Source organism: Pseudophryne corroboree, chromosome 3 (assembly GCF_028390025.1).
Source record: "Pseudophryne corroboree isolate aPseCor3 chromosome 3, aPseCor3.hap2, whole genome shotgun sequence".
Lineage (NCBI taxonomy): Eukaryota > Metazoa > Chordata > Amphibia > Anura > Myobatrachidae > Pseudophryne > Pseudophryne corroboree.
Genome location: NC_086446.1, coordinates 160,587,972 through 160,609,299, shown reverse-complemented (window position 1 = coordinate 160,609,299; position 21,328 = coordinate 160,587,972). Strand labels below are relative to the sequence as shown.

General features: G+C 43.7%; 1 protein-coding gene across 5 annotated transcripts in view; it reads left to right on the top strand.

The window, feature by feature from the left end:
- The first annotated feature begins 1,478 nt into the window (after positions 1-1,478).
- The window catches only part of LOC135057548 (calcium-binding protein 2-like), a 181,617-nt gene continuing 161,767 nt past the window's right edge, over positions 1,479-21,328 (top strand). For all 5 annotated transcript variants that reach the window (XM_063963399.1, XM_063963396.1, XM_063963395.1 and 2 more), the window contains exon 1: positions 1,479-1,777. In XM_063963399.1, the coding sequence (XP_063819469.1) occupies positions 1,523-1,777 (255 nt within the window). In that variant the 5' untranslated portion in view covers positions 1,479-1,522. The remainder of the gene's footprint in view (positions 1,778-21,328) is intronic.

Genomic DNA, 21,328 nt, shown 5'->3' with positions numbered 1-21,328 from the left:
CTCAATGTACACAAACTTTGTTTAATACACAAAGTTATTAAAAATATTGTATTAAATGACCTTCAGGCTGTGTGTAAAAGGTGTATATGAAACATAAATGAATTGTGTGAATGTATACTCACTTTGTTTAATGCACAAAGTTATAAAAAATATTGGCTAAAATGACATTCAGGCTGTGTGTATAAGGTGTATTTGTAACATAAATGCATCCTGTGCTTAGATTTAGGTCCCATCACCATAATATCTCATTATGGTATGCAATTATTCCAAAATACGGAAAAATCCGTTATCCAAAATTCCTCTGGTCCCAAGCATTTTGGATAAGGGATACTCAACCTGTACTGTATGTAATTTTAATGAGTTTCCACAAGTTTTCACTTTTCCCCTACATACCATCCAACCTGCTGTACTACTTTTACATGAGGAGAAAATACTGGCTCCATATGCAAAATGTAATATGTGTAATTAAAATACCAGTATATGTTGATATAGTAGAAATAATAAACCTTTATTTGGGTGCGTTATGATATACTGGCAGATGGGATGCCAGCTGTCAACAGCGGCATCCCACCTGCTGATATACCGGTAGCGAATTCCCTCGCGGGCACACTGCGCTGGCCACGCTTTGGGCGTGGACACACCAACCGAGTGGGAATTACAGGGGAGGGGGAGGTTTCAGGTTTCCGACTGCCAGTAAAATGTGGGATCACGGCATCAGTCTCCTGAACGCCGAGATCCCAACAGCTGGCATTTTTAATACATCCCGGTCATTCCCTTTCTTTTCATACATAAAGACCATGTGAATACTGGCTAAGATGTCTTCAGGCTATTTTTGACTTTATCGTATTCATTCAAAAAAGTCCCCTTATTCAGGAAGGTTTCATACCCACATTTTCTATTGAAATAACATAATGGTTAATTGTATACAAAAATTATTACAGGAACTCTTGGGTATTTTTCTAACAGTGTGCTTGTCATACTGTTTGTACTGTATTACTGTGTTTACAGTCAATTATTTTAGTTTACTTCAGTCTTTTCTTTAGAGCACAGTAGGAGTTTAGGATACTCTGGTTGATTTCACAACTATTGTTCCTTATCTGATCCTTGTCAGAAGCTGGGGCTTGTTACTTGTTCATAATTAAAGAGACACATGATCTTTTAATTACCATTATTATGCTACAATTTGAAAATACAGGCTTGAGTGATTCCACCGAAAGACATTGCAATAAATTATTTTAAAAAATAATGTAAACTGTTGAGACTGATATTTACTACAGTACTGATAATAAAACTATTAAACATGAAATGTCTACCACTGGATGTTACACACTAGTTGGTAATTACTCCGTGACATACATAATACATGGAAAGGTTTCATCTTCTGAAATAAAATACTTGAATAGGAGGGAACGCAATTGTGTGGTAGGAGGCGGACTGAATGCCCTTTGTTGATTTCTGTTATATGAAAAGGAAGTGAGAAAGAGAGAGAAGAACCATTCCTGGGTGAAAGAGACAGCAAAGTATGTTTTTCTTTCTCAGAGAAACTCAGCGCTCTCTTAATGAGAGTAATGATACCGGGGCTACGAGGCCAAGTGCAAAAGTTTCACGAAAAAAGATAATGAAAACAAAGTCCAGGAGCAGATCAGGAGACGATGGTGGAGAAAGTCAGACCGAAAGAGAAGAGACAGCAACTGCCAGGGAAGAAAGGATCCCTATTCCTGAGACACCTGCGCTACGCTTTCTTAGAGAGCAACTAAAACACAACTCCAGCTTAAAGGTAAACACGTAACATATACTTTCATAGTTCCAATTTTTATGCCACCAGCTCACAAATGGTTTTATTAACAGTCAAATTACAGGAAAAATCATTTTCCAGCACATGCTCACTTTGGTCCCCATCTATTGTTGAATGGACATCCATTTGTAAGATGTAAATATACTCATTACTGTACAGCGCATGCATGCTGCAATTCATCCATATCTAGATTTATGTGAGTCTTGCGGCCCCTGGCATCTGGTGAGGTGGAAAGGGGACACTGAAGTGTAAGCTGAATATGGTGTGTACAGTCTAGGCTTGCCAGATCATCCCATTAATAAGGGACACATATGAAATATGGGATCAGTACGAGATCCCGGCGGTCGTGATCCCGACAGTCAGTAGACTGACGCCGGGAGCCCATCTGCGGGATCCGGGCAGCGAGCGCAGCGTGTCACCTCGCGGGCTCGCTGTGCTTGCCACACTTCGGGCCCGCTGGTGCCTTTTGGTCGCCACAAGGGCTCTATTCCCCTCCGGGTGGTGGCATGGACCACCACCCAAGAGGGGTAACCAGCCGACGGTCGGGACTCCGACCGCTGGTATTTCAGCTGGTGTCGGGGGATTCCGGCGTCGGCATCCTGACCGCCGGGATCCCGACAGGCGGTAAATTGACTGCCTCCCTCCCATGAATTACATATGTTCTCTGGCTGAATAAAACCAGGTGAAATGGAGACTTGAGGGCAGCAAGCCACAGAATCTGTTGGAGCCTGTACACTATAGATGGGACCCTAAAAAGTATTATTCCATATTGCCATGACAAGGACATTCTGGGCTACTTAGCAATTTTTTCATGGTAGGACAGCTGCTCCAATCAGCTTGTGCTTATCCTAGTAAATGCTGACATATGATCGTAACAGCAAAAGTTTCCACAGTTATGTTCTATCCCAGCAGTATTTTCACATGCGCAACCTACACATAAGAAGGTTGGAGGGTGAGGAGAGGCCTGAAGAGCTCCTTCTACAGTATGAACTACAATAGCTCAGCTTCTGCTATATCTCTGGTGCTAAATAATTTAAAAGTCTGCACTCTGTGCATGAATATCGGAGGGTAAAGCTATAATAAATAGGTCCCATGAAGAAACAAGGATGCATTTGAATATACCTTTTTAAGAGGCATTTGTGTTCTCTCATTAGTTTGATTTTGATGGCGACGTCAGCAGCACTATAGCTATTAGCTCTTCCTGATTGGCTGAGGCATACTTTTTAAGCACACTGACCTTTTTTTTTTTTACCTTTATGTATATAGTATGTAGGGTATGCAACTGTTCAGGCGGATAAAAGAGAAGAGCATAAGTGGAGAACTTGCACACAGCAACCAATTCAACATCATTTTCTGGAATGTACTTAGGGGGAGATGTATCATACCTCAGAGAGAGATAAAGGGGAAGACATATCAAAGAGTGGAAAGAGATAAAGTGGAGAGAGATAAAGTGGCAACCAATCTGCTCCTATCCTGTAAAATGGCAGGTGCTGATTGGTTGGTACTTTTATCTCTCTCCACTTTATCTATTTCCAAGGCTTGGTGCATCTCTCCCTGTATAAGTATGCTATGGCCAACTTCCTTAGAGAAAAGATTCAAAGTTTTCTAAGAATGCAAGACTTCTATATACAACAAAAACCTTGAGCTGCCTTAAAACTTGAAGGTTGATAATATTCTGTATACAGTAGCGGATCTTGCCACGGGCAAGCAGGACTTTTGCCCGGGGCGCCGCCTTCCAGAGGGCGCCGGGCGCCATCCGGAGGGTGCCGCACCAGGGCAAGATCCGCTGCTGCTGTGTGCCCCCCGCTGCCCCCCTGCTGCCGCTGGCCGCTGCCGCTGGGAAGGGAAACTAGACGCGCACGCATCTAGTTTCCCTTCGTGGAGAGGTCCTTTACTGTGCGGTGCGCGATGACGTCATCGCGCACCGCACAGCAAAGGTCCTCTCAACGAAGGGAACTAGACGCTACGTCTAGTTTCCCTTCATGGAGAGGACCTTTGCTGTGCGGTGCGCGATGACGTCATCGCGCACCGCACATCATTTCAGTCTGTACAGGGGGCGTAAATGACCACGCCCCCTGTATGAAGCCACGCCCCCTAATGCCGCCCGGGGCGCCAGAAGCCCCGGAACCGGCCCTGTGTGTATATAAGAACTATTATATACTGGATATGCTGGGAAAAATGGTGTTACTACTGCGGGTGCAAGGAGTGCGGCTATGGGGCCCGCATCTCCCCCTGTACTCAGTAACACACAGATTGGGCAGCCAGGAATCAGACTGAGGGGCAGATGTATTAACCTGGAGAAGGCATAAGGAAGTGATAAACCAGTAATATGAGCAAGGTGATAAAGGCACCAGCCAATCAGCTCCAAGATGTAAATTAACAGTTAGGATCTGATTGGCTGGTGTGTTTATCACCTTGCACATATCACTGGTTTATCACTTCCTTATGCCGTCTCCAGGTTAATACATCTGCCCCTGAGTCACCTGTCAACCTGAGGCCGAGGCAACTGGCCTGCCAGAGAAGGAAGAAGCAGGCAGCACCAGGGAGGGATCCTTGTGATCCCTTTCTAGAAAAAAATATCTGATATTTGCTGCAGTCCCTGTAGATACATTCAGGGTATCCTTAATATTTGTGTGGTTACCCCACAAATATTATCTGATATATAAACCCCTTAGGGAGTTGTGTCTAAAACCTGTGTGCCTGTATTTTATGATATATTTGATCCTCCTGATACTGATCATACCCCCAGTGATATCATACCTCAGTCAAAGATGCCATGCATCTAATTATGTCACCATATTAAGTTGGAAGCCGGGGTCATGTGTGATATATTTAGGCATGTGGTTGCCTAGTGGCAGTGCCGGCCCAGGCTGGAAAATAAAAAATGTACTCATTTGTATTTTTCATTGTATCAGATGTGTGGACCCCAAGCTACTCTTTTAATCTTTTGTATATTTGGATAAATACTTGGAAGACAGATTTATCACAGCCATAATTGTAAACCGGGAGGTATGCCCCTTACTACATCCTCTCCGCCTGTAGTGCATCTGACTAGGGCCTCAGTAACAACTAGCAAGCTTAACCTGTCTGGATAACCATAAGCCATTCCTTGTAAAATAAATAAGGGGGATATTTATCAAAGCTTGGATTGAGATAAAGTGGAGAGGAACATTACCAACCAATCAGCAACAAAGCTTTGATAATTCCTTTTGCAGGCACCATTGGTTTCCATCATCCCAGCAACTGTAGAGACTGGCCCCAGTTGGCAGCTGTATGAAATTAAGAAGTACCCTTGTCTCCAAACACAAAAATACAGTAGCCAGATATTTGGTTTTACTACGTAACCTGCACCCAAAAGACAAAATATTTTTGCTGATAAGTTGCTATAATTTTAGTGCATATTTGCACCTTTGAGCAAGTTATATATCTAACCCTCCATATAACCGTTTTCAGTATTACTTGAAAAAAATGCACTAAAACCAATGAAGAAGTGTTCTCTGCAATACATAGACTTGTGGAGATACTTCTGTGAATCTTAAATTATTTCTATATTCTTTTTTTAGATTGCTAAATGGATCTAGAACTAAGTGGATGAATGCTGTGCCACTGCCAATTCTCATATTGCCCTAAATTTTCTCATTCTTTCATGTGTATGTCAAGGATAATTAATCTCTTCTAATAAATGATAATTGCTTAAAAACCAAATAGCAAAGTTAAAAATAAGTTGCAAGATGCGGCAGGACTGTGCCGGTTTTAGCCCTACATCAGATACACCTACATTCAATTTTGCAAACATTTGTTTTAACAGCCAAATTCACATTCATTATTAAACAATGGAAAAAAAAATAGTATACAGCAGATATAAGGGTCTATTCCAGTGGTTCTCAAACATTTTTGAATCACGGCGCCCTAGAGTATCAGGGTTTTTTTCACGGCACCCCTAGGCCAAATTTTCTGATTGAGAAATTTAGAAAGAAATATTAAATGAAGTAAATTGTATTTATATGTCATCCTTAGGGTCTGTTATGTGGTGAGAGACAGGATATGCTTGTGTTTGTCCACATATTCTATGATTGACAGCCACCAGCACTGGTTTTGCCTATTACATTAATCATAAATAATTTGAATTGGTCCTGGACCACAAATCCAAGGCACCCCTGCAAGTGTCCCGAGGCACCCCAGGCCCAGGGTGCCTAGGCACACAGTTTGGGAACCACTGGTCTATTCAATTACTGTCAGATTTTTTTAAAAAGTTGGTTACGACTTTTTTAGGTCAAATTTGGATTCGACCTATTCAATTATAGTGCCATTATTCTGACTTTTTTAAAAATCCGACTTGTCGGAAAACACATGGATCGGCAGATTAGCCACGGATCCACGTGTTTTGTCGGATTTGCAGGCGATTTTGACAGTTTTTTTGGCCCATTTTTGACAATGTCAATCCGACTTTAAAAAAAGGGGGATAGACATTGTCAAAAACGGGCAAAAACCTGTCGGAATTGCCTGCTATTTGGATACTGAACTGTCGGATCCTCTCCGTCGGAGAGGATCCGACAGGCAGGCCCGCCATCAAGGGGGTGCTGCGGGCACAGTAGTCCCGGATCCGGCCTCTCTAACAGAGAGGAGAGGGCTCGGGCCACTCATGCCGCCGTCCGCCTGCCACTCTGCCCCTTCCCCTTTTCGTGCAAGAGATCTGACTCTGTCACAGGAGGGGGAGAGGACGCTGCAAGCATCAATTGTAAGCGTCCCTCCCAAAATGGCCACCACCTCATAGGAGACAGTTATTAAAGATACTAGAGGATGCTCCTCTAGTATCTTTAATAACTGACTCCCCTGAGGAAGCGGCCATTTTGGAGGGATGTTTTCAATTGAAGCTTGCAGCATCCTCTCCCCCCTCCTATGACAGTGTTAGAACTCGGGCATGAAAAGGGGGCGGGCTACTGGAATGGAGGGGGTGGGCCTACATGGACCAAACTGGCTGCTACCACAGGGAGAGTGAGTAAGAGAGAAAGTGTGTGTGTATATGTATGTGTGTGTGTGTGTGTGTGTGTGTGTGTGTGTGTGTGTGTGTGTGTGTGTGTGTGTGTGGTCATTATGTGTAAGCAGTGCTCCTATTGGAGGCATGTATAAGCAGCATCGCTACTGGCGGCAGTTTGTGTGTAAGCGACACCGCTATTGGGGGTCATTATATGTATAAGCAGTACCACTATTGGGGGGCATTATGTGTATAAGCAGCACCGCTACTGGGGGCATTAATACGGTGCAAGGGGCATTAATATGGTGCAAGGGGCATTAACACAGTGTTGCTCCATCTGTGCACAGGATTTATTTATTTTTTAAATATACATATATATATATATATATATATTATTATTTTTTTACTTTATATATATATATATATATATATATATATATATACGCAGAATATATATCTATATTACATACTTAAGGGTTGGCAGACGCCCAATAAATTTTAGGAGTGTTTTTTAGTGGGGGGTATTTACAACATCTATGGCGCTTGCACATCCCCTATTTCTCTATATATATATATATATATATATATATATATATATATATATATATATATAGAGTCATAGACCGGCACTCACATAATAGGAAACATTTGGCCCGGTGCCCTCAGCAGCTGAAAACTCAGACACATATACAAAGGAGAAGCGGCACTCACGGCTGGATTCAAATAAAGACGATACCACAGCAGTACGTATCAACGTTTCAATTCAATAGAATTTTCATCAGGATACAAGTAAACATTGCAAGAAACTCACCTTATAACCCTCACCAATTGTGTCCAGGTGTGCGCGCTAATCGGCCCGGCGGTCCGGAAGCGGCACCCGAAAATGACGTCACCGCAAGTGCGGCTGGCGTCCGTACGTCTCATCACCATGGTAACCCGGGAGTGTATACACGGGGAGCTGGGGAGAGTAAAAAGCAGCGCCTAAACACACAATGTAGAGCTCATAACATTATACATGGTACACTGAATATTCATCTATCGCAATGAGAGCAGATTAGTATGGAAAAGGAGTGTATACTGAGTGACTTAAGAGACACAGGTATAGGATCAAAGCTACAGGCCAATAACCATATATAATTAACCCATATACATAAGCCTCACTAATATATAGTGCAAAAAAATATTTGAAAAAGATACTGATAATTAATTAAGGCAAGATAAAGGAATCATGTCATTAAGACCATGCGGGCTGACAGTGTCCAGACGCAGAATCCAACGAGATTCGCATCTTAACAGTGCAGCCCCCCAGTCACCACCCCTAATCGAAAGGGGAATGTGATCTATCATCCTATATTGTAGGCCAACAAGATTGTGTCTAGCAATCAAAAAGTGGCGTGCGACGGGTTGGTCACTGGAGCCATTAGTAAGTGCTAGTCTGATTGCGGAACGGTGGGCCGTCATGCGTTCCTTAAATTTGCGGGTAGTTTTCCCTATGTACGAGAGACCGCAAGGGCACAAAATCTGGTATACAACAAAAGTTGAATCACAGGTCAAGTGATGTTTGATAGAGAACTTAGCACCAGATCGGGGGTGGAAAAAAGTGTCACCAGTGATCATAAACTTGCATGTAGTACATGCACACTTAAAACACCCATTCTGTTTATGCTGTAGAAAGCCCGCAGGCGGTTTACCCTTATTGGATATATCGGTTTTAACGAGTATATCACGTAGATTCCTCGCCCGCTTGCAACAGGGCATGAGTTTAGTGCCAGTCAGTCCAAGATCCCTGTCAGATTGGACCAAAGTCCAATGTTTTTTCGAGATACGATTAATTCCACTAGACAGGGTATTGAATTGACTGACCCAAGGCAAAGCTAGTTGTGAAGGGGCATCCTGCTTCTTACAGAGCAGGTCGTTCCTATCCATGGCTAAGACCTTGTCCTTGGATTCCTTCAGATTTTTAAAACTGTACCCTCTGACTAAAATTTTTTTAATTAGCTCATCTATTTGTAGTGAAGCAATATTAATATCACTATTGATGCGCATAATGCGAATCATTTGTGAGTAAGGTAACCCACATTTTAGACTTTTCTGGTGACAGCTGGTGTTGTGCAAAAAAGTATTGCGGTCAGTGCTTTTGGAGAAAACTGAGGTAAGGATTCTGGAATGTTCAACCTTAATCATGACATCTAAAAATTCGATGTTATTTTGACTCATTTTGTATGTTCATTTTACTGGACTAGCAGTACTATTATGGCTTTCTAACATCTCAATCAGTTTATCGCTAGGGCCGTTCCAGAAGAGTAAAAGCTTGTCTGTATATCGGGTGTAAAAAAACACCATAGACGATATAGAAGGGTCCCTGAAAAAAATATCAAATTCGACCCCGAACATATATATGTTTGCATATGTCGGGGCGACAGCAGAACCCATCGCACACCCCCGGTTTTGCAAAAAGAACTTGTTATCATAAAGAATTTTTTTTTTGTTAAGAATCAATTCTAGCAATATCAAAATCATATCAATATGTGATAATGGCATGTCACTCTGTAGATGTAAGAATTTTTTAACGGATGCTAAGCCTTCTTGGTGGGGAATCACAGTGTAGAGACTGGTTACATCAATGGTAACCAGCCATATGTCAGCAGGTAAATCACCCAGACTAGCTAATTTATTAAGTAACATGGTGGTGTCCCTTAAGAAGAAAGGTTGTTCATATAGCATCGGCTGTAAAATTGAGTCCAACAGAATGGCAGTAGGTTGAAATAGCGAGCCTCGCGCAGAAATGATCGGACGTCCAGGTGGAGGGTTAATACCCTTGTGAATCTTTGGTAATGTATACAACAAAGGAACCAAAGGAAACTCAGGGATAAGAAGCTCAAAGACCTCCTCAGAGATAAATCCCACGTCTAACGCCATGGTCAGGGCCTCCCGTAGCTCCTTAGTGAAGATAGTAGATGGATTTCCTCGCAATCTACTGTAAACGCCCGGTTCATCTAGTTGACGTTGGATCTCCTTTTTATAGTCAGGTAAGTCCTGTAAAACGACGGCTCCACCTTTATCTGCTGGACGTATAATCACTAGATCATTTCGAGACAAGGAATTCAGTGCTGATCGTTCAGATTTAGTCAAATTGGGACGGATCATATCGCCAGAGGTAGATAATGCGCCAACTTCTTGGTCAAGCATTCTAATAAAGGTTTTGATGCTTGAATTGTTGGAAAGAGGGTCAAAAGATTACTTTTTCTTAAACTGACATAATTTGGGAGGTATTGTGGAGGGTGCAGAAACTGGTTTATCCAGGAAGAACTCTTTTAATTTCAATTTGCGGTTTAATTGGTTCTTCTCAACCTGCCAGCGCAGATCGAATTGGCTACTTGGAACAAAGGAAAGCCCTTTGGACAGCACTTTCTTCTCACTGGCTGAAAGTTCATAGCTGGATAAGTTGAATATCAATTCTTCTTGTTCTTCACAAACTTGCTTCTTCCACGCCCGGCTACGTTTGTATTGGCCGCCTCTCCTTGTGTGTCTATTTTGCGAGCATATTTTTTGCGTGTGGTCATCCCTAAAGGGATCTTCCTATCATCACGCTTACCACTGTGTGATTCATACTCGCTGTTAGTACTACTGTTTTCAGCCGAAGTTTCAGTGTCAATGGCTGAGCGGGGATATCTTCGTCCGCGAAAAAAGGGGCGTCTGTTGCCTTCCGAGCTAGAGCCGGAGAGCCACCGGTACACTTGATGATTCTCGTAGTCGTTCTCCACTTTAATGAACTTGTCTTTTTTAAATTTGATCAGATCCCTTTTGTATGTGGCAATCTGAGTATTCAATTTAGAAAGCCAGTCACCCTCACTGTCCGAAATTAATGTCGGAAGATGTATGGTCTCAAATTTGGCAATTTTATCTTTAAGTGATTCAACCTCTTTGTTGGAGAATTCAATCACCAATAACATCAGATCAGATGAGCATTTGTTTAAAATGGATACCCACTTACGGCAGAACACTGGGTCAAACCTGCCGATGGTTGGGCAATTGTGCACCCTAAAACCCAGTGGGATTTTCTTTGCCCGGAAATAATCACTGAGTGTGATAGAATGTAAGTTGAAATCAACCTCCTTTTTCTTAAGTTTCAATAACTCCTTAAATATACCATCAGATAATAGTGCTTCAGGTTGATCAAATAGCTGCTCTTTGTGTAAGATTTCTTCTGTTTCAGTTTCAGAATAGCTGAATTGCTCTTGAAATGGAATTAACAAAGGGTTAAATTGTTCATTAGCAATATTCGTAGATTCAGCCATGATCAATGAGGCACTAATGGAAGAGCATTAACCACACGGTGTTTAGAATGCAGCAAAGGGTAAATAAAAGCTCAATAAATGCTCCCCAGCCTATTATATAAAAACACCAATAGGGTGCGCAATTGCCCAACCATCGGCAGGTTTGACCCAGTGTTCTGCCGTAAGTGGGTATCCATTTTAAACAAATGCTCATCTGATCTGATGTTATTGGTGATTGAATTCTCCAACAAAGAGGTTGAATCACTTAAAGATAAAATTGCAAAATTTGAGACCATACATCTTCCGACATTAATTTCGGACAGTGAGGGTGACTGGCTTTCTAAATTGAATACTCAGATTGCCACATACAAAAGGGATCTGATCAAATTTAAAAAAGACAAGTTCATTAAAGTGGAGAACGACTACGAGAATCAACAAGTGTACCGGTGGCTCTCCGGCTCTAGCTCGGAAGGCAACAGACGCCCCTTTTTTCGCGGACGAAGATATCCCCGCTCAGCCATTGACACTGAAACTTCGGCTGAAAACAGTAGTACTAACAGCGAGTATGAATCACACAGTGGTAAGCGTGATGATAGGAAGATCCCTTTAGGGATGACCACACGCAAAAAATATGCTCGCAAAATAGACACACAAGGAGAGGCGGCCAATACAAATGTAGCCGGGCGTGGAAGAAGCAAGTCTGTGAAAAACAAGAAGAATTGATATTCAACTTATCCAGCTATGAACTTTCAGCCAGTGAGAAGAAAGTGCTGTCCAAAGGGCTTTCCTTTGTTCCAAGTAGCCAATTTGATCCATTGCGCTGGCAGGTTGAGAAGAACCAATTAAACCGCAAATTGAAATTAAAAGAGTTCTTCCTGGATAAACCAGTTTCTACACCCTCCACAATACCTCCCAAATTATGTCAGTTTAAGAAAAAGTCATCTTTTGACCATCTTTCCAACAATTCAAGCATCAAAACTAGAGATGAGCGCCTGAAATTTTTCGGGTTTTGTGTTTTGGTTTTGGGTTCGGTTCCGCGGCCGTGTTTTGGGTTCGAACGCGTTTTGGCAAAACCTCACCGAATTTTTTTTGTCGGATTCGGGTGTGTTTTGGATTCGGGTGTTTTTTTCAAAAAACACTAAAAAACAGCTTAAATCATAGAATTTGGGGGTCATTTTGATCCCAAAGTATTATTAACCTCAAAAACCATAATTTACACTCATTTTCAGTCTATTCTGAATACCTCACACCTCACAATATTATTTTTAGTCCTAAAATTTGCACCGAGGTCGCTGTGTGAGTAAGATAAGCGACCCTAGTGGCCGACACAAACACCGGGCCCATCTAGGAGTGGCACTGCAGTGTCACGCAGGATGTCCCTTCCAAAAAACCCTCCCCAAACAGCACATGACGCAAAGAAAAAAAGAGGCGCAATGAGGTAGCTGTGTGAGTAAGATTAGCGACCCTAGTGGCCGACACAAACACCGGGCCCATCTAGGAGTGGCACTGCAGTGTCACGCAGGATGGCCCTTCCAAAAAACCCTCCCCAAACAGCACATGACGCAAAGAAAAAAAGAGGCGCAATGAGGTAGCTGTGTGAGTAAGATTAGCGACCCTAGTGGCCGACACAAACACCGGGCCCATCTAGGAGTGGCACTGCAGTGTCACGCAGGATGTCCCTTCCAAAAAACCCTCCCCAAACAGCACATGACGCAAAGAAAAAAAGAGGCGCAATGAGGTAGCTGTGTGAGTAAGATTAGCGACCCTAGTGGCCGACACAAACACCGGGCCCATCTAGGAGTGGCACTGCAGTGTCACGCAGGATGTCCCTTCCAAAAAACCCTCCCCAAACAGCACATGACGCAAAGAAAAAAAGAGGCGCAATGAGGTAGCTGACTGTGTGAGTAAGATTAGCGACCCTAGTGGCCGACACAAACACCGGGCCCATCTAGGAGTGGCACTGCAGTGTCACGCAGGATGTCCCTTCAAAAAAAACCCTCCCCAATCAGCACATGATGCAAAGAAAAAGAAAAGAAAAAAGAGGTGCAAGATGGAATTGTCCTTGGGCCCTCCCACCCACCCTTATGTTGTATAAACAAAACAGGACATGCACACTTTAACCAACCCATCATTTCAGTGACAGGGTCTGCCACACGACTGTGACTGATATGACGGGTTGGTTTGGACCCCCCCCAAAAAAGAAGCAATTAATCTCTCCTTGCACAAACTGGCTCTACAGAGGCAAGATGTCCACCTCATCTTCACCCTCCGATATATCACCGTGTACATCCCCCTCCTCACAGATTATCAATTCGTCCCCACTGGAATCCACCATCTCAGCTCCCTGTGTACTTTGTGGAGGCAATTGCTGCTGGTCAATGTCTCCGCGGAGGAATTGATTATAATTCATTTTAATGAACATCTTCTCCACATTTTCTGGATGTAACCTCGTACGCCGATTGCTGACAAGGTGAGCGGCGGCACTAAACACTCTTTCGGAGTACACACTTGTGGGAGGGCAACTTAGGTAGAATAAAGCCAGTTTGTGCAAGGGCCTCCAAATTGCCTCTTTTTCCTGCCAGTATAAGTACGGACTGTGTGACGTGCCTACTTGGATGCGGTCACTCATATAATCCTCCACCATTCTATCAATGTTGAGAGAATCATATGCAGTGACAGTAGACGACATGTCCGTAATCGTTGTCAGGTCCTTCAGTCCGGACCAGATGTCAGCATCAGCAGTCGCTCCAGACTGCCCTGCATCACCGCCAGCGGGTGGGCTCGGAATTCTGAGCCTTTCCTCGCACCCCCAGTTGCGGGAGAATGTGAAGGAGGAGATGTTGACAGGTCGCGTTCCGCTTGACTTGACAATTTTGTCACCAGCAGGTCTTTCAACCCCAGCAGACCTGTGTCTGCCGGAAAGAGAGATCCAAGGTAGGCTTTAAATCTAGGATCGAGCACGGTGGCCAAAATGTAGTGCTCTGATTTCAACAGATTGACCACCCGTGAATCCTTGTTAAGCGAATTAAGGGCTGCATCCACAAGTCCCACATGCCTAGCGGAATCGCTCCCTTTTAGCTCCTTCTTCAATGCCTCCAGCTTCTTCTGCAAAAGCCTGATGAGGGGAATGACCTGACTCAGGCTGGCAGTGTCTGAACTGACTTCACGTGTGGCAAGTTCAAAGGGCATCAGAACCTTGCACAACGTTGAAATCATTCTCCACTGCACTTGAGACAGGTGCATTCCACCTACTATATCGTGCTCAATTGTATAGGCTTGAATGGCCTTTTGCTGCTCCTCCAACCTCTGAAGCATATAGAGGGTTGAATTCCACCTCGTTACCACTTCTTGCTTCAGATGATGGCAGGGCAGGTTCAGTAGTTTTTGGTGGTGCTCCAGTTTTCTGTACGTGGTGCCTGTACGCCGAAAGTGTCCCGCAATTCTTCTGGCCACCGACAGCATCTCTTGCACGCCCCTGTCGTTTTTTAAAAAATTCTGCACCACCAAATTCAAGGTATGTGCAAAACATGGGACGTGCTGGAATTGGCTCAGATTTAATGCACACACAATATTGCTGGCGTTGTCCGATGCCACAAATCCACAGGAGAGTCCAATTGGGGTAAGCCATTCCGCGATGATCTTCCTCAGTTGCCGTAAGAGGTTTTCAGCTGTGTGCGTATTCTGGAAAGCGGTGATACAAAGCATAGCCTGCCTAGGAAAGAGTTGGCGTTTGCGAGATGCTGCTACTGGTGCCGCCGCTGCTGTTCTTGCGGCGGGAGTCCATACGTCTACCCAGTGGGCTGTCACAGTCATATAGTCCTGACCCTGCCCTGCTCCACTTGTCCACATGTCCGTGGTTAAGTGGACATTGGGTACAGCTGCATTTTTTAGGACACTGGTGACTCTTTTTCTGAGGTCTGTGTACATTTTCGGTATCACCTGCCTAGAGAAATGGAACCTAGATGGTATTTGGTACCGGGGACACAGTACCTCCAACAAGTCTCTAGTTGGCTCTGCAGTAATGATGGATACCGGAACCACGTTTCTCACCACCCAGGATGCCAAGGCCTCAGTTATCCGCTTTGCAGTAGGATGACTGCTGTGATATTTCATCTTCCTCGCAAAGGACTGTTGAACAGTCAATTGCTTACTGGAAGTAGTACAAGTGGGCTTACGACTTCCCCTCTGGGATGACCATCGACTCCCAGCGGCAACAACAGCAGCGCCAGCAGCAGTAGGCGTTACACGCAAGGATGCATCGGAGGAATCCCAGGCAGGAGAGGACTCGTCAGAATTGCCAGTGACATGGCCTGCAGGACTATTGGCATTCCTGGGGAAGGAGGAAATTGACACTGAGGGAGTTGGTGGGGTGGTTTGCGTGAGCTTGGTTACAAGACGAAGGGATTTACTGGTCAGTGGACTGCTTCCGCTGTCACCCAAAGTTTTTGAACTTGTCACTGACTTATTATGAATGCGCTGCAGGTGACGTATAAGGGAGGATGTTCCGAGGTGGTTAACGTCCTTACCCCTACTTATTACAGCTTGACAAAGGGAACACACGGCTTGACACCTGTTGTCCGCATTTCTGGTGAAATACCTCCACACCGAAGAGCTGATTTTTTTGGTATTTTCACCTGGCATGTCAACGGCCATATTCCTCCCACGGACAACAGGTGTCTCCCCGGGTGCCTGACTTAAACAAACCACCTCACCATCAGAATCCTCCTGGTCAATTTCCTCCCCAGCGCCAGCAACACCCATATCCTCCTCATCCTGGTGTACTTCAACACTGACATCTTCAATCTGACTATCAGGAACTGGACTGCGGGTGCTCCTTCCAGCACTTGCAGGGGGCGTGCAAATGGTGGAAGGCGCATGCTCTTCACGTCCAGTGTTGGGAAGGTCAGGCATCGCAACCGACACAATTGGACTCTCCTTGTGGATTTGGGATTTCAAAGAATGCACAGTTCTTTGCGGTGCTTTTGCCAGCTTGAGTCTTTTCAGTTTTCTAGCGAGAGGCTGAGTGCTTCCATCCTCATGTGAAGCTGAACCACTAGCCATGAACATAGGCCAGGGCCTCAGCCGTTCCTTGCCACTCCGTGTGGTAAATGGCATATTGGCAAGATTACGCTTCTCCTCCGACAATTTTATTTTAGGTTTTGGAGTCCTTTTTTTACTGATATTTGGTGTTTTGGATTTGACATGCTCTGTACTATGACATTGGGCATCGGCCTTGGCAGACGACGTTGCTGGCATTTCATCGTCTCGGCCATGACTAGTGGCAGCAGCTTCAGCACGAGGTGGAAGTGGATCTTGATCTTTCCCTAATTTTGGAACCTCAACATTTTTGTTCTCCATATTTTAATAGGCACAACTAAAAGGCACCTCAGGTAAACAATGGAGATGGATGGATTGGATACTAGTATACAATTATGGACGGGCTGCCGAGTGCCGACACAGAGGTAGCCACAGCCGTGAACTACCGCACTGTACTGTGTCTGCTGCTAATATATAGACTGGTTGATAAAGAGATAGTATACTCGTAACTAGTATGTATGTATAAAGAAAGAAAAAAAAACCACGGTTAGGTGGTATATACAATTATGGACGGGCTGCCGAGTGCCGACACAGAGGTAGCCACAGCCGTGAACTACCGCACTGTACTGTGTCTGCTGCTAATATATAGACTGGTTGATAAAGAGATAGTATACTCGTAACTAGTATGTATGTATAAAGAAAGAAAAAAAAACCACGGTTAGGTGGTATATACAATTATGGACGGGCTGCCGAGTGCCGACACAGAGGTAGCCACAGCCGTGAACTACCGCACTGTACTGTGTCTGCTGCTAATATATAGACTGGTTGATAAAGAGATAGTATACTCGTAACTAGTATGTATGTATAAAGAAAGAAAAAAAAACCACGGTTAGGTGGTATATACAATTATGGACGGGCTGCCGAGTGCCGACACAGAGGTAGCCACAGCCGTGAACTACCGCACTGTACTGTGTCTGCTGCTAATATATAGACTGGTTGATAAAGAGATAGTATACTCGTAACTAGTATGTATGTATAAAGAAAGAAAAAAAAAACACGGTTAGGTGGTATATACAATTATGGACGGGCTGCCGAGTGCCGACACAGAGGTAGCCACAGCCGTGAACTACCGCACTGTACTGTGTCTGCTGCTAATATATAGACTGGTTGATAAAGAGATAGTATACTCGTAACTAGTATGTATGTATAAAGAAAGAAAAAAAAACCACGGTTAGGTGGTATATACAATTATGGACGGGCTGCCGAGTGCCGACACAGAGGTAGCCACAGCCGTGAACTACCGCACTGTACTGTGTCTGCTGCTAATATATAGACTGGTTGATAAAGAGATAGTATACTCGTAACTAGTATGTATGTATAAAGAAAGAAAAAAAAACCACGGTTAGGTGGTATATACAATTATGGACGGGCTGCCGAGTGCCGACACAGAGGTAGCCACAGCCGTGAACTACCGCACTGTACTGTGTCTGCTGCTAATATATAGACTGGTTGATAAAGAGATAGTATACTCGTAACTAGTATGTATGTATAAAGAAAGAAAAAAAAACCACGGTTAGGTGGTATATACAATTATGGACGGGCTGCCGAGTGCCGACACAGAGGTAGCCACAGCCGTGAACTACCGCACTGTACTGTGTCTGCTGCTAATATAGACTGGTTGATAAAGAGATAGTATACTCGTAACTAGTATGTTTGTATAAAGAAAGAAAAAAAAACCACGGTTAGGTGGTATATACAATTATGGACGGGCTGCCGAGTGCCGACACAGAGGTAGCCACAGCCGTGAACTACCGCACTGTACTGTGTCTGCTGCTAATATATAGACTGGTTGATAAAGAGATAGTATACTCGTAACTAGTATGTATGTATAAAGAAAGAAAAAAAAACCACGGTTAGGTGGTATATACAATTATGGACGGGCTGCCGAGTGCCGACACAGAGGTAGCCACAGCCGTGAACTACCGCACTGTACTGTGTCTGCTGCTAATATATAGACTGGTTGATAAAGAGATAGTATACTCGTAACTAGTATGTATGTATAAAGAAAGAAAAAAAAACCACGGTTAGGTGGTATATACAATTATGGACAGGCTGCCGAGTGCCGACACAGAGGTAGCCACAGCCGTGAACTACCGCACTGTACTGTGTCTGCTGCTAATATATAGACTGGTTGATAAAGAGATAGTATACTCGTAACTAGTATGTATGTATAAAGAAAGAAAAAAAAACCACGGTTAGGTGGTATATACAATTAAGGACGGGCTGCCGAGTGCCGACACAGAGGTAGCCACAGCCGTGAACTACCGCACTGTACTGTGTCTGCTGCTAATATAGACTGGTTGATAAAGAGATAGTATACTACTAATATTATATACTGGTGGTCAGGTCACTGGTCACTAGTCACACTGGCAGTGGCACTCCTGCAGCAAAAGTGTGCACTGTTTAATTTTAATATAATATTATGTACTCCTGGCTCCTGCTATAACCTATAACTGGCACTGCAGTAGTGCTCCCCAGTCTCCCCCACAATTATAAGCTGTGTGAGCTGAGCAGTCAGACAGATATATAATATATATAGATGATGCAGCACACTGGCCTGAGCCTGAGCAGTGCACACAGATATGGTATGTGACTGACTGAGTCACTGTGTGTATCGCTTTTTTCAGGCAGAGAACGGATATATTAAATAAACTGCACTGTGTGTCTGGTGGTCACTCACTATATAATATATTATGTACTCCTGGCTCCTGCTATAACCTATAACTGGCACTGCAGTAGTGCTCCCCAGTCTCCCCCACAATTATAAGCTGTGTGAGCTGAGCAGTCAGACAGATATATATAATATTATATATAGATAATAGATGATGCAGCACACTGGCCTGAGCCTGAGCAGTGCACACAGATATGGTATGTGACTGAGTCACTGTGTGCTGTGTATCGCTTTTTTCAGGCAGAGAACGGATTATAAATAAAAGTGGTGGTCACTGGTCACTATCAGCAAAACTCTGCACTGTACACTACTGAGTACTCCTAATGCTCCCCAAAATTAGTAAATCAAGTGTCTCTCTAATCTATTCTAATTCTAAACGGAGAGGACGCCAGCCACGTCCTCTCCCTATCAATCTCAATGCACGTGTGAAAATGGCGGCGACGCGCGGCTCCTTATATAGAATCCGAGTCTCGCGATAGAATCCGAGCCTCGCGAGAATCCGACAGCGTCATGATGACGTTCGGGCGCGCTCGGGTTAACCGAGCAAGGCGGGAAGATCCGAGTCGCTCGGACCCGTGAAAAAAAACATGAAGTTCTGGCGGGTTCGGATTCAGAGAAACCGAACCCGCTCATCTCTAATCAAAACCTTTATTAGAATGCTTGACCAAGAAGTTGGCGCATTATCTACCTCTGGCGATATGATCCGTCCCAATTTGACTAAATCTGAACGATCAGCACTGAATTCCTTGTCTCGAAATGATCTACTGATTATACGTCCAGCAGATAAAGGTGTAGCCGTCGTTTTACAGGACTTACCTGACTATAAAAAGGAGATCCAACGTCAACTAGATGAACCGGGCGTTTACAGTAGATTGCGAGGAAATCCATCTACTATCTTCACTAAGGAGCTACGGGAGGCCCTGACCATGGCGTTAGACGTGGGATTTATCTCTGAGGAGGTCTTTGAGCTTCTTATCCCTGAGTTTCCTTTGGTTCCTTTGTTGTATACATTACCAAAGATTCACAAGGGTATTAACCCTCCACCTGGACGTCCGATCATTTCTGCGCGAGGCTCGCTATTTCAACCTACTGCCATTCTGTTGGACTCAATTTTACAGCCGATGCTATATGAACAACCTTTCTTCTTAAGGGACACCACCATGTTACTTAATAAATTAGCTAGTCTGGGTGATTTACCTGCTGACATATGGCTGGTTACCATTGATGTAACCAGTCTCTACACTGTGATTCCCCACCAAGAAGGCTTAGCATCCGTTAAAAAATTCTTACATCTACAGAGTGACATGCCATTATCACATATTGATATGATTTTGATATTGCTAGAATTGATTCTTAACAAAAAAAAAATTCTTTATGATAACAAGTTCTTTTTGCAAAACCGGGGGTGTGCGATGGGTTCTGCTGTCGCCCCGACATATGCAAACATATATATGTTCGGGGTCGAATTTGATATTTTTTTCAGGGACCCTTCTATATCGTCTATGGTGTTTTTTTACACCCGATATATGGACAAGCTTTTACTCTTCTGGAACGGTCCTAGCGATAAACTGATAGAGATGTTAAAAAGCCATAATAGTACTGCTAGTCCAGTAAAATTAACATACAAAATGAGTCAAAATAACATCGAATTTTTAGATGTCATGATTAAGGTTGAACATTCCAGAATCCTTACCTCAGTTTTCTCCAAAAGCACTGACCGCAATACTTTTTTGCACAACACCAGCTGTCACCCGAAAAGTCTAAAATGTGGGTTACCTTACTCACAAATGATTCGCATTATGCGCATCAATAGTGATATTAATATTGCTTCACTACAAATAGATGAGCTAATTAAAAAAATTTTAGTCAGAGGGTACAGTTTAAAAAATCTGAAGGAATCCAAGGACAAGGTCTTAGCCATGGATAGGAACGACCTGCTCTGTAAGAAGCAGGATGCCCCTTCACCACTAGCTTTGCCTTGGGTCAGTCAATTCAATACCCTGTCTAGTGGAATTAATCGGATCTCGGAAAAACATTGGACTTTGGTCCAATCTGACAGGGATCTTGGACTGACTGGCACTAAACTCATGCCCTGTTGCAAGCGGGCGAGGAATCTACGTGATATACTCGTTAAAACCGATATATCCAATAAGGGTAAACCCCCTGCGGGCTTTCTACAGCATAAACAGAATGGGTGTTTTAAGTGTGCATGTACTACATGCAAATTTATGATCACTGGTGACACTTTTTTCCACCCCCGATCTGGTGCTAAGTTCTCTATCAAACATCACTTGACCTGTGATTCAACTTTTGTTGTATACCAGATTTTGTGCCCTTGCGGTCTCTCGTACATAGGGAAAACTACCCGCAAATTTAAGGAACGCATGACGGCCCACCGTTCCGCAATCAGACTAGCACTTACTAATGGCTCCAGTAACCAACCCGTCGCACGCCACCTTTTGATTGCTACACACAATCTTGTTAGCCTAAAATATAGGATGATAGATCACATT